Source organism: Agelaius tricolor, unplaced genomic scaffold (assembly GCF_023055355.1).
Source record: "Agelaius tricolor isolate 1412-34295 unplaced genomic scaffold, bAgeTri1.0.p SCAF_20, whole genome shotgun sequence".
Taxonomy (NCBI): Eukaryota; Metazoa; Chordata; class Aves; order Passeriformes; family Icteridae; genus Agelaius; species Agelaius tricolor.
The window spans coordinates 10,776,653-10,790,919 of record NW_027269280.1 but is presented as its reverse complement, the minus strand read 5'-3'; the positions used below and the strand labels follow the sequence as shown (position 1 = coordinate 10,790,919).

The 14,267-nt window shown below is 44.1% G+C and overlaps 1 protein-coding gene across 1 annotated transcript; it reads right to left on the bottom strand.

Annotated features, from left to right (window-relative positions):
* Positions 1 to 678: 678 nt before the first annotated feature.
* On the bottom strand, positions 679 to 6,162 carry DRG1 (developmentally regulated GTP binding protein 1). Its single transcript, XM_071445557.1, has 9 exons — positions 6,002 to 6,162; positions 5,681 to 5,804; positions 4,723 to 4,898; positions 4,264 to 4,333; positions 3,535 to 3,704; positions 2,669 to 2,799; positions 2,311 to 2,478; positions 1,268 to 1,390; positions 679 to 796 (listed from the first exon to the last, which is right to left on the bottom strand). The coding sequence occupies exons 1-9, from the start codon at positions 6,041 to 6,043 to the stop codon at positions 697 to 699; spliced, it is 1,104 nt and encodes a 367-aa protein (XP_071301658.1). The 5' UTR covers positions 6,044 to 6,162; the 3' UTR covers positions 679 to 696.
* Positions 6,163 to 14,267: the final 8,105 nt, after the last annotated feature.

Genomic DNA, 14,267 nt, shown 5'->3' with positions numbered 1-14,267 from the left:
TAGAAGCTTTGATAAGCACGCTTGATATCAGCTAAAAGCTTCTTTATTTATCTTTATTAAGCAACAGAACCCCTCTGAGCAATGTGCTTCTCTTGGGCACATTCTTACTTCTTTATCTAGGCAGGAACTTCTTTTAAGAAAACTTAGAATCCTTCAGTGATACACAGGCAGCTCGCTCACTTGCACTGGTCTAAACAACTGAAAAAGCAGCTGCTCCTGAGCAGAACTGAGCAGCTTTTCCACAACTGCAGCACTATTAATAGCCTTGAAGTATTCCAGGAGAACACTTTCAGATAAATGCAGCTGGAACTCTGTCCTCTAGCATTGTTTCATAAGATATGATTCTCTAGCCTCTGCTTTTCGTGTTTTGTTCTTGGAACAAACTAATTCCTGATGTGTGAACTTTTTTCTAATTTGGAAGGACACGGCCATGCAGCAGAACCTTATCCCAGCAATCAAAGCTTCTTGTAAGATTTTGCCCTTGTGAAAGTCATTTAACCAGAGTTTTTCATCTACAAGTTCTGCTGGAATGAGCCCCTGCAGTGTAAGCTGGCCAGAAACGTCACTTTTACCATGCAGCAAGGTGCTATAAGAAAAGGCCATTTTTAAATAAAAACTGGGAGGGGGCAGGGAGGGGTTGTCACTTACAATTAATGACAAATTTCAGGCACAGCAACAAACCATGTAAGAATAACTTTATTTCTTAACAATCTGAATAACATCCTCATCTTCAAGAGTATGGTCTTTACCAACTTTTTGAGGGTTGTGTTTGACAGATGAACCCCAGACCAGTGCACTGAAAGAAGAAAAATCAAATTTAAAAGGCTTAGAAGTATGATATGCAAGCAGAACAGCAGCTATTTCTGTCCCACAGCTAATACAGACAGCAATGCTTCAGAGCTATTTCTGTTCTCCTACAAGTACCTGGCTGAGTGGTTGGTGTGAACTAGGACTAGAAACAGATCAAAACAAAGCCTGAATTTCTGAGTACCCAAGTGCATGGGACAGTGCCTTGCAACGCTGTGTTTAGTGCTACTTTTAAATAGCAACATAAATTTGTCTCCACAGAGGACATTCATGTAGCAAAGAGCATGAGAACATCAAATACAGCAACTGAAGTATTAAGTTTGATTATCATAGGCAGATTTATTCAATTTAACACTAAAAAAAGGTCCTGGTATTCCCTTCTAGTTTAGAAGAGGATGAAATAATATATCTGAAGGCAAATTATTTTCTATTCTATATATTCTTTTACAATAATACTTACTATTTAAAGTCTTTGATGAGATTTTTGTGGATCTTCATGCAAAAATCCTCCACTGTGGTCTTGCAGTAAGGTAGTACCACAGGAGAGGTGTAGTCTGGGAGCTGCCCTTTAGGTTTGGTGTAGCTGTAACACAGATGGAACCATCAGTCAATACCAAAACTTTCCTTTTCAAACCCATCATGATATTTGCACTGTCACCCCCAGCATGTGGGCCAAGTCCCACTACTCCAGTGGTGCCACTGAACAACCTTTGGTGGACCTAAGCTGAAAATGCAGCTGGGCAGCCAGTGGCTGCAGAGGGTTCTCCCTTGTAACTGCAAAGGTTTCTCACTTGTGAGCTTCCCAAAGGTGCTTTAAAAAAAGCCAAATGGCAAGAGTTGCTGGGAAAGAACATCTTTAGTATTATGGCTCCAACTTGCCTTTTTGGTTTTTTTTCTGGGAAAACTTCAACATGTATTAGAAAAGGCACCTGATGAAGTCTATAACACAGATACCTAAACCACAGACACAAGGGATTGTGAAATGCCTTTTCACAATATATTCTATATTATTACAAGAATATAGATATCAATTTAAAAGGCAACAATTACTGTATTATGAGTATTAGTAAATTCATTCATAAGTTCATCCAAAAATGCCTAAGAATTATGAGGTAAACCTGGAATAACTTGTAGTAAAAATATCTGAAATTCTAGATTAAGAACCAAGCTCTGTCAAGAGAGCTGCATCCATGACAGACTGAAAAGATGATTACATCTGGAATCACAGTGTTACCATGAAGTTTGACTAGAGTTCCATGTTTTCAGGAATTTTTTAAGATGTGCTTTGGTGTTGGATTCACAAGGTTCTCCTTTAATTCCCCTACAAATTCAAATCAGCACTTGTGGCTATCACACAAGAGCTACGACGAGCACAATTTCTGGGTTACAAAGCAAACACCAGTTGGTAGAAAGGCACTGCAAAATATTCCTCACCCATTCCTGAGACCCTCTTCAGTCTCAGCCATGCACTTAACTGCACAGAAAGCAGCAATTTTGACTCACATTCGGACTAGTTTCAAGTAGTCCCAGATTTTCTCCAGCAGATCATCAAAGTTCCAGCGATGATGAGCAGATATGGGTACACAGTGGGGTACTTTGTAAATGATATCTAGTTCTTCAATGGAAATTTGGTCAATTTTATTTAGGACATAAATGCACGGGATGTAAACCCTGCCAAGAGAAAGAAATTGTCAGAGCAACCTGACAGCAGCACACTGCAAAGAAAAACTGGTTTTAAAAAGCTTATCTCTCTGCTGATGCCACATTGGTGGCTCAGCTGGTGTGGGAAGCAAAGGCAAGAGAGAATTCTTTTGTCTGTAACCCAGGCTGCAGGAGTGGCACAGGCAGGGAGCAGCAGTACCTGTTCCCTTCCACAACGTCGATCAGGTCATCGGCGGTGGCGTCGCTGCGCAGGGTGACATCAGCGTTGTGGATTTTGTACTCTGCCAGGATGCTCTTCACTGTCTCAGCATCCAGCTCACTCTGAGGACACTGAGCACACACAGACATGGACACAGAGTCAAGGAATGGCAGAGCTAACAGCCAAATCCAGCGCTACAGTTAACAGTGCTGTCACCTAGCAACCACTGCACGTGCCTCACTAGAAGGAATAGCTGCATTTGAACTGACTGGACATGACTCTGGTTTCACCAGAGCTGGTCTGGGGAGAGGGAAAAACAGACCTGAGTCCTAACAGCTTCATTTATATCAGTGACCCACTGGGAGCTGCAATCAGACATTTCAGCAGTGCTTCCTTTCAGCTGCAACACAAACCCAAGTATCTTCTAGTTCAGAGCCCAGACAACTTCACTTCAGGTATCAGAGTGCAGAGTTCTGACTTCTGCTATCTCTGGCTATTTCCATGCTTTTAAAGATTCAGGTAAATGGGCTGCAAGGCCTGAAACTCTGAGCAATCCTCTCAGGAAGAACATTGTAGCCACCAAGTAAGAGGCAGTTTTTGCACGCTCTCCTTTGGATCTCAAACTTGTTATGTGTGGAAAGCAACTGAGGCTCTGTTTTGAGGGCCAGAAAGTGGTCAGGCTCCAGGAGAGGTGTGGATAAAGGACACTTTCCTCTAAGGAAAGTAACTGACTGCAGCACTGTGCAGCAGTTCAGCTCCTGAAGAAGTCACACACAGCTCAGCATGGTCCCAGACATACACCATCAAATGCCTCTTTCTCCAAGCAATTTGTTTTTAATTTTGGTTAAAGAAAAGTTCCAACTTACTGTGGCTGTAAGGTTAATGCCTCCTTTATCCTTTTTTTTAAAGCCAATATTGGGGGGCTTACTATTCAGACGAATTCCAAATCCCTCCAGTTCATTCTCAATGATTTTCTTGTGGCCAAGGGGTTTCAGCACGTCCAGAACAATGAGAATGAGGTTACAGGTTCGAGCAACTGAGAACCAGAAAAAGAAAGTCACCTCTCAAAAAGCATGCTCACACAACCTGAGAGAAAACAACCACAGTGTGGCTCATGGGCTGATGGCACTACAAAACCCCTGGTTATTTTTAAAGCATACTGGTTATTTTTAAGTACCTACAGCATAGGACTGAAGTTTATTGTGCTGGCCAAGCATCACTGATAGACAGATCTGTACATGCTGTAGGAATGACAGAGCTGGAAAAATCTTCCTGTGTCCATTCAGACACCAGCCTGAGGACAATTAACTGGGTGAGGAAATAAAACCAGCAGCCTTGTTTAGGATGGGATCACATCTGCCTGCAAACCTGGCAATGTGCTTTCACTGAAGTGCCAGTGCAGAGCACAAACCCAGCAAGTGCACAAAGCCAGAACTGAAAACAACAATATGAAAGCAGCTCCTGCCTCTCAGAGACAGCCCAAGTGCAGCAAACAATCCAGCTTTTCACAGACATCAGAGCATGAACCCTCCATTCTCTGCACTGTGTTAAATGAGCCAGTGAGTGGCTGCTGTCTCCAGCTCTCACATACTCACCTGCAATGACCTGCCGACCTCTGCCTTTACCATCTTTGGCCCCTTCAATAATTCCTGGCAGATCAAGCAGCTGTTTGTTCACAGGGAGGAAAGTATCACATGAGAAAAGTATTCTTCATTAAATCAATCCTACTTTTACCCTTCTAAACCAGCTGACCCTACTGCAAATCTGAACAGAGTATGACTGATCTGATTGTTATATCTTGTATTATCTCATGTGCCATATTGATCCCGTGGAACACATTATCTCATAGGGAATAATTAGAACTACCACAGGAACTTCTTTCCAGAGCAAAATAAAAACCAGGGAGAAATCCATATCTCATGGAAACATTTCCAAGGCATTCTCAAGCACTTTTACACATCACTTCTAACCTGCTGATGTCAGGCCAGACCACTCAACCCTAACAGCACAGCATCTGTATAGCCCATCCTACCCTCACAGACACAAGATCTCACCTGGATCTTTGCTCCTTTGTACCTAATGACTCCAGGCACAGTCGTCAGTGTAGTGAATTCATAGGCTGCCACTTCAGAGTACACACCAGCAAGATTACTTAGAAGAGTGGATTTCCCCACTGATGGAAAACCCACAAACCCAATGCGGGCATCACCTGTCTTTGCAACATCAAAACCTGCAAACAAGGAGTAGAAATATTTGTCTAATGATTGACATTTTCTATCTTCTAATATTCTGGACAGCAGACACACTATTATTTTTAATATTGCCTTAGCAAAAGCCAAGTAAGCTTTCCTAGAAGAAGGATGAGGGTGGGAAGCAGATTGTTCACAATCTTTATGGCCTTGCATCACTTTGTAACACTCCATGACATGTACCTGTCTAATAAAATCTTGGCTGCAAAGCTTCATAGTGGACTGTGTTTGACTTCAGTGTAAGTGGAGCATTCCCTTTAAGCACTGCAGCTTAGGAAATTCACACCTTTATATATAAAAACAGGTGGCTGCTGCAAAGGTGCTTCTTTGTGTAAAAACCGTAAGATTTCTGCAAAGACTGTATGAGCCAAAATACAAAAGCACTTTCACCTACACTTCAGGAAGTGCTCCAGCCCATGGCCCCAGGAAGGGACAGAAATCATGGTTAGAGGTCCTGTACCGGGCAGGACTAGAGAAAGCAAGGACGGAACAGGTTACCCAGAGAAGCTGTGGCTACCCCATCCCTGCAAGTGTGCAAGGCCAGGTTAAACAGGGCTCCGAGCAACCTGACCTAGCGGAAGGTGTCCCCGCCATGACGGGGGTAGAACGAAATGTTCTCTAAGGTCCCTTCCAACCCAAACCCTTCTGTGAGTCTATGACTGTGTAGCAGATAACCTGACACGATTTGTGGGACAAGAGCCCCCCATCAGATCGATTTCCGTCGACCTCCCGCTCTCGGACAGCTCCTGCACAGACAACGCACCTTCCCCGGGGCCGCCGCCGCCGCCTCCCTTGGGGGTGATGAGCTCCCGGCGCAGCTTGGCCAGACGGGCCTTCAGCAGCCCCAGGTGGTGGGCGGTGGCCTTGTTCTTCTGCGTCCGGGCCATCTGCAAGGGCACAGGACCGAGGGCTCACACCGGGAGCTGCCCTCGGCCCCTGCGCCACGCCGGTGGACAGGGCCCCGTCACCCCTCCAGGGCGCTGCCCACGGCCGTCCCCCTCCCCGGCCCGAACCCCGCGTCCGCCCCGTTCGGCGCTCGGCGCCCGGCCCGTCCCGCAGGAGGCGGAGGGCGGCGGTGCGGTACCTCCGCCTCAATCTCCGCGATCTTGGCCAGGGTGCTGCTCATGGTGGCGTCGGGCCCGGCCCGCCCGGCCGCCCCTCAGCGCCGCCGCTCCTCGCGCACCGCTCGGGGCCGCGCACGCGCCCGGCGACCTCTCGCGAGAGACGGCGGCCGGGAAAGGGCGCGCGGCGCGCGCCGCCGGCTTCGCGCGCTGCCCTGAGGGGAGGCGGCGCAGCGCCCCCTGGGCCCTGTGCAGAGCGCGCGCGCCGCCTCACAGAAAAAGCGGGCAACGCTGTGAGGGGCGAGTGTGAGGGAGAGATGCCTGAGTGGGAGATCCGTGTGTGTGTGTGAGGGATCCGTGTGTATGTGAGCTCCGTGTGTGTGAGATCCGTGTGCCTGTGACATCCATGTGTGTGTGAGGGATCCGTGTGCCTGTGACATCCATATGTGTGAGGGATCGTGTGCCTGTGAGATCCCTGTGTGTGAGAGAGATTCGTGTATCTCTGGGGTCTGTGTCTGTGAGGTCCATGTGTGTGAGATCCATGTATGTGTGAGATCCGCGTACATGTGATCTGTGTGTGTGAGACCCGTGTGCCTGTGCCCTGTGTCCGTGTGATGTGTGCGAGGCTGTGGCGGCTGTGGGAGCCGGCACGAGCTGGCTGTGCGAGAGCCCTGACGGGGGCCCGGGGCCGGTGCTGGCGCGGCTGAGGCGCTTGGCCGTGAGGGGCAGCCGGGCTGCGGCGGCGAGAGAAGCCGGGCGCTCGGCTGGGAGAGAGGACGGTGCGAGCGGAGCTGTGCGCTGAGGCGGCGGCCCCGCAGGTGTGAGAGGAGCCGGGGGTCTCGCTGCCCGCGAGGGGAGGTGCCGTGCGCCCTTCCCTGGGCTTAAGCCGGAGCAGCCTCTCCGCGGTCCCTCCCGCAGCCCGCCCCGCTCAGAGCCAGGTGTGTATTTGTGTATTTGTGGCACTCCGCGCTCCGCAGCGCTGCCGGCCCGGGCGGCGCTGCCGCACTGCCCGCGGCGGAGCCTCCCCGAGCTGCTGCTTTGTCACACCGGGACTTCATGCCGGAGCTTTCTCACGGCTCCTTTCAGCTGAGCCCTGACCGTACCACTTTGCCCCAGGGACATCTGAAACTCTGCTCTGAATGCAGGCTAATTAAATAGAGAAAGGATTTTTTTAAAGGCCCCTTCAAACTTTAAAATGCCAAGTATTTCCAGCGTTAGGCTGTTTCGCAAGAAGCCAAACAATTGGATTTCAAATTAAAAGTATTTTTATGACACGAAAATACAATTTAATAGTTGTTCGGGATTTTGGTTTACAAGTTTGTTTCTGTGTCATATTTTGTTTAAATTCGAATATTTATAGAAATCTTTTTGTCCATGTTCAGGAAGGCTCTTCTATCTCAACTTACTGCAAAGTCTGTTTCTATAGGGTGTATCTAAATGTAAAACTTAACTTTAGGGAAAAAAAGCCAAAAATACACTCTCCTGGGCCCATAGTGTGAGCACTTACAGACACACCTGCCACACCTTCAGACAGAATTCTGAGTTACAACTACAAAATTGAGCTAACCTTACAACAGTTTCAGTGATAGAATTTTTATGGAATCATTAAATCTTCTTTAACTTGCAGTGAAAAGGGGAAAAAAGAGTGCTAGTGCAATGGGAACCACACTGCTATTTGTAGTCTCTGCCTCTGCATTTCCCTTTCTGTCTCATTTTAATCAAGAAAGAAGCCTTTATTGTCATAAACTCTTTTAGTAGGAACTGTTATTAATATAAGCTTATACAGAGCTTGCTAAAATAGAATCTCAAATAAAATGGAATTGCTATTCCTGGTACTGTTAGTTCAGCTAAGCTAGGGTAAATATAAATGCACCTACCCTCTATATTTGTTCATGGTTTTCTAATTATTCCTTGTGAACAATATCCTTTTCCAACATGGGACAGAGATTTGACCCTGGTGCAAATTTTTTCCTATTTACTTCAGATGGAGCTGAACTTGTCCATGCCTCAACTGAATTTAGCCATACAATCAGTCCCCATTTGTGGTTCTTTTTAGTTAAAGGAAAAACATTGAGAAAAATATAGATTCTGAATGCTCAGTCAGGAATTAAGAGCTCCCCTCTTTTGTGCAGTAGATCATGGTTAATTTCAGAACTTATTGCTGGTTGTTCTTACAAATTCATTCCAAATCTCATAAACTGAGTCTAACTTCAAATTCTTTTTCAAAGTGAGGGCTGAATTAACAAAAATGTCAATAAAGTAGATGGTGTGAATATTTAGTTACTGACTGTTTTTTGTATTCCTGGTCTATGTTTCCATAGTGTTCTTAACATACACCTGCTCAGTGAGCTCTTAAATTCTTTTTTTCTCAGAAAGTTATTCAAGCAAAGGGTATAAGGAATTTAGGCACCTAAAAACTTCTTTCAGTGTTGAGTATTGTCCTTAATTACCTGAAGGGAGAAAGAATTTCATTAATAAAGATAATTAGTCTGATTTTTGGTAGCCAAATTAACACTTTTTAATTGGTTAGGATATTTAAAGTAGTTTATATTAGTTTATAACAACACCATCTTTTAAGCTTCTGTTCAACAGAGATTGTTTCCAGGTTGTGAACAGAGTAATGTTACTTTTATTTCTTGTGAGAACTGCTGTGATTTTTTTAATCTGAAGGTGTTTTATGTGATATGGTGCTTAGAGAACAGGGTGGTTCTGACCATAGCAAATAAGGTGCAACAGCTGGAAAAAGAACTGAAGGGTGGGTGACTGGGAATGGATCAATTATGTCCCCTGAGGACTGCAGTCAAAACTAGAAAATAGAGTGCAAATGATAAAACCTTATTAAAGAAAAAGAAAAAAAAAGTCAGTCAGAGAAGGGAAAAAGGAAAATATGAATAGAAAATTGGATATCATGTCAGAAGGGATAAAAGCCCCCAGTAGAACCAGAGAGCAAATGAAAGGAGATGCAAGAGACTGAGATCTGCTCAGAGGTTAATTGAGCTTTATAGTGGGCACTGATGGAAGATGGAGTATGTGAATTGCCATCTTTTTTATGAAAATGTGTATGTGTGTTTTTTAAACTGCAATCATCCCATTTAGGAAATCTGGATGAAGTGCAGCAGAGGGAATATTCCAGAGGCTGTAACTTGCACCACAGTCAGTCTCTCCTGGGAGCCATTGCCTGTAATGTCAGATGACACAGAAGGAAGGTTCAGATCTGGAGTAAAGCTCACAAATGATCACACAGTCCTGTGAATGACTAGCTGTAAACTGGGACTGCATCCCCTCAGCAGTTCTCTTAGAATATTCCTGATAAGGAAAGCAAAATTCTAAAAGATATTCAGCAGGTGGACAAAGACTGCATCTGTCTCATCAAACACTTCAGGAACATGGCACAGCCTGGGATCAATGATTGGGGAAAACCAGGAGTGGTTGTTTCACCAGAGACAGGAATGTGACTGAAATGGCACATAGCTCATCAGCAAGACCTGAATGATGGAGGGCTGGAGAAAAATGCATTTCAAAAAATCATCTACAAATTTCAGTCCTGCTTACACTGATCCTGAGCAAATCTTTTCCTTTACTTGTGCCTCAGTTTTATTTTTGCACAAGAGGAATGTGCAGTTGCTGCAGAATGATTGAAACTGTCATGTTTCCATAGTGAGTATGGTAACTGTAGCTCAGAGCTTGGGAGCTAATGCATTTAGGTTTTAGGTCAAACTATCAAATTTAAATAAGCTACTTCATTATGAGTCAAATTCTGAAATTCTTTCTAAAACAACCAGTATTTTAGCTTGAGTAAGAGTTTTACTTACATGAGATAGTGAGATGCAAACAAAGTAAATTGAGAAGAGGCTTGCAAGTGTTTTGGATAACCATGTAAAATTTGTCATTGTACAATACACACACTGTGAGTATGAAATTAATTGTGATAACTCATGTAATGCTTCATTAAAATCACATAAAGTACCTCGTTAAAAATAAGCAGTGCGTGCTCACCTAGTCAGGTTTGAGGTTTTTTCCTCCTCTTTTATATTCTAATAAATAACTCAAATGCTTGTGGATATCAAGTTTATTCACAGTGCACTGAGAAGGTCATTTTAGCTTAGGAGCTGCTCTGGTAGTACAGCCCTTGTGGTTTTGGGAATTCACCTCATGCCAGAAGCTGCAGACTACACTGGCAATCAGCTGATGCTGTGTGGGCTGGCTACACACTGCATTTCTGCATCAGTGGTGGGATTTCTGCAGGACTTCAGAAACTGGGGAGAAGGTGACAGGGAGGAAATGAAATCATGATTTCAGGTGAGGCAAGGATCTTGACATTTCATATCCTCTCAGAAACGATCACCTGCCCAGGGAAAAATAATCTGTATCAAATGGTAACGGTGACCTGAGTACTTATGATCCTAAGAATGTTGGGTATGGGACTGTAACCACCTGCCAGAGTTTCCTCATGAAAAAAGGGTAACTGCAACTGAAGGCATAAAGAGAATTGGTTCATTTTAAGGTGGTTTTTCTGTGGGTTTTTGTTCAGTTTTGGTGTTTGGTTTTATTTAATTTTTACAGTTCTGCAAATTTACCCTATGAATTGTGCTTTGATTTAAGAACTGGCTGCTAATTAACCCTATCATTGTATTTCAGGGAAGAACTGCTGGTGCTGAAGGGGAGACAAAACTATAATGAGCTATAATGAGTTGACTAAGGGCCAGCTCCATGCCTGTTTGGAGGAAAGATATTTTGAAAACCCTCTATCAAAAGGTAAGAATTTTTAAATCCATCGTGCTGAATCTTCAATGGAAGCATAATACTGATTGCCTGAGGTGAAGTGACTCTGAGAGTTGATGCAATCACATCTTAATTAACTCTTGAGCCAAAAGACAGAAAGTTGTGTCTCTTTTGAATCTTGTAAAATGTAAAGATGTAGCTGTTCCTAGTTGTCTTCTAGGATTAACTTTTCGAAATGTAAGTTTACTTGTTATCTAGGTAGGAATTTTCCTGGGGAAAAGCACAGTTTAGCTGTTAATCTGTAAATACCAAAGCTTTGTGCTTGCATTGCATATTTAGGAATGTATTGTAATGTATGTTTTAGGAGAAAAAGTTGTCTGTCAGGTTTGCTTAGGTAGGCATGAATGCCTAATTCACTGGGAGTCAAGGAGATGGAATCCTAGGTTGGATTTCCAGGTTGCACAGATCCCTAATGTGGCAATCTTGTTTTGAATGGGTCAGGTTGCTTTGGTTCCAGGCAGTCTAGAATAAGTTAAACTGAGCAGACTGAAGAAATGAGGGGAACAAAAGGGAGATTAAGTATCAAAGGTTGGCTTCCAAGACTGTAAAATTAGTATAACAATTAAAAGTTGTACAGTTTAACACCAGTTCCCCACACTTTGTCGGGACTGCCATGCAACACAGAGAGTCCACAGCAGCCGGTGCAGTGAGGAGAGTGATCAAAACGAGGAAAATCAAACTGTGCTGTTTTCTCTTTTTAAAGTAAGGCTTCCTGTGTACTTTCCACAGCATCACATCCCATCCTATTGCTGTCAGTTTTGTGAGGGTGCTGGGTATTTTTAAAGAGTTTTCATCTGCTTCTAGAGGAGAAAGCTGACAAATCACTAAACCCACGTCTGGGTTACAGAGGAAACTGCTGTCTCCAAGTCTGAGAATCCTTGCTGCTAGGCTTGGCATTCTCATGGGATGATTCCTAATAATAAACTGAGCAAGCTTTAAAAACTAAATTTAAGTAATAATCAACCGAATAAGTAATGAATGCTGAATTAATTGCTTATTATATCAGTAGCAGTTAATTAAAATATCGGTGAAAGCTCAGAAAAACTGACAGCTACCCACTGAAATTGCAAGTGTGCCACAAACTGCTCAGTGCTGTGGATTTCTGTGGAACATGCATAGAAAGGAAATGGTTCATATGACTGATTAGCTGGCACAAGTGCTATGCACAAATGTCCCTGCTAATATTATAATCCCTGTGAAACAGTGACTAACCTTCTTAAAGAGTATAATAATGGGACTATTCTGAAAAATTTCAGTAGCCTCAAGACCTACACAGATTCACAAGTTGAAAGTGTTGAACAAATAGGTATGACTCAACTCTAATTAACATATACCCAAATATGTTTGAACAGATTCAAGTGTAACAGTCTTTTGTTACCTCCTATATTTGCACACCAATTTAAGGTCTGCACTTCTGAGTAAGGCCAGTAGCAATTGATCTGCAGTGAAGCGAGCAATGTACAATGTGGAGTCCCAAATGGTACACACATGTTTGGAGAAAAGGAGATTATTAATACTATTGAAATACCAATCAGAGTGCTTCAGCAGGCACCAGGCAGCTGCAAAACATTTAGGGACACCTCAGGAATTCCCTTGAGCAGAAGTGAGACAGGAAATAGTGAGAAGCTGAATAAAGTAGCTGAAGAAAATGCCTTTATTTAAAAGAGGGATGGATTCAAAAAAAGTTCAGCACATTCCATTGCAGAAGATGTCAAAGAAAATAGATTATGAATCATCTAAAAAGGAGAGGAAATATTGGATACAGAAAACATACATTTCAAAATTGAAATTTCAAACTTTCTTTCACATTATCTGGAACTTTGTCTTCAGAAAGTGACTTGCTAGTTGTGAAGGTAATTGAGTTCAAAGGCAATCATTCCTGTGTGCTTACACAGTTATGTTTGGAGAAATGCCATTTAGTCATCACGTTAAATTTAGGGAATTTCACCTCACAAGTCTGTTCATAGTGATGAGCCCAATTTTTGCTCAGTGTGTTTAGTACGTGTTCCTTTTCAGAAGAAATTGGGCAATGTTTTAACACATGCTAGTTGAGTGGCTACTTTGATAGTCTCATATTCTGAGACAGGGTAAGTTTGGGACCAGAAAACGTTCTAAGCAGCAGTCCTTTAGTGTGCTGGTGGAGCTGTAGGGTGCAGTGAGCAGTGCACAAAGCCTGTAAGTGCCGAGAGGAGAGCTGCAGGCTCTGCCATGGCACAGTGCTGAGGAGCCAAGGCGCTGTGTCAGTGTCCCTGTGCTTCCCCGGGACTGCGAGGTGCTGCCTGTCATCTTGAACGAGAGGAGAGCTGCAGGCTCTGCCATGGCACGGTGCTGAGGAGCCAAGGCGCTGTGTCAGTGTCCCTGTGCTTCCCTGCCTGTCATCTTGAACGAGCGTCCAGCAACTGCTCCCAGCGTGAGCTCCCAGTGTGCCGATCTGGCATCCTCGTGGCAAGTGTGAGGGGGTCACTTGCCAAGAAAACAGCCATGCTTTGGGGTTTTGTCAGCTTTTACCCAAGAAGCAGGCAGGGTGTGTGGAATGGTGCCTTTTAAACAGGAGGGCTGGAAGCTGAAACCAGAACATTCCGTGGCAACTGGAGAAAGTTCTGAGGAAAGTGCTGTGAGAGAGGCAGGACCCCCCTCCCCCTGCCTAGAGGAGAGACAAAGAACAGGCGAGGAGGGAACTGAAATAGGAAGCAGGAACCATGTCAGGAGGCTGGGGGCTAAAAGAAAGCAAATTAATAAACCACTGGGGGAAAGGCACACAACTGTCCAAAGCCACTAGGAAAGATAAGCAAATTCCAGATTCTTTAACTGCTCCCTGTCTGTGTGTGCTTGCAGCCTGGCTAGTGAGTTAAACACAATCATTTTCCTCACAGTAGCAAGTACAACTTGTGTGCCTGTGGGACTTAAGAGAATACAGCACTGTGTTATCTACATAATAGGGTGTACTTAGGCTGGGTTTGTCAGCATTGCTGCCACTCCACCACGAATTTCCCAAAGTATATGTTCATATCAGGGTGTTCGCACACACAGTGCAGTAACAAAACGTTACTGGTTATATTCTGATTGCAGTAGAGACAAACAGTTCCTATCGAAAGCAGAAGAAATCTGGTGTACAGGCTGAGGGCACTGTGTGGCCTTAAGTGTTAATGTAATATTTTGAAAGTTGGAAGCTTGGTGCGCTCATTTGCACATCAGTACCCAGAATGCTTTTTCAGTTCCACCACTATTTAATTCAAGTGCTGGGTTTGAGCTTTTGGAAAGCTCTGTAGTTTGTGATGCCCTCACATGAGCCAAGTTCACTATTTTCCACAGAATAGTTTAAGTGACAATATTGGATCGTGAATAGGAGGTCCAAGCATTCTTAATTAGGCTTGATGTTACAAATGCAAAAAAAAAAGTGTCCTTGAACACTTTTTTCCAAGCGTTGTCTTTAACAAAACAAAGAACTCTGTTTGGGGAATGTGTGTGTGTGTGATGTGTGTGGGGGGGGGGGGATATGTTTTTTTC

Coding starts and splice junctions, on each gene's coding strand:
- DRG1 (XM_071445557.1), bottom strand. CDS start 6,043: ATGAGCAGCACCCTGGCCAAGATCGCGGAGATTGAGGCGGAG. Junction 2,479..2,668: donor GACGTTGTGGAAGGGAACAG/GTACTGCTGCTC, acceptor TTCTCTTGGCAG/GGTTTACATCCCGTGCATTT. Junction 797..1,267: donor CTCATCAAAGACTTTAAATA/GTAAGTATTATT, acceptor TTCTTCTTTCAG/TGCACTGGTCTGGGGTTCAT.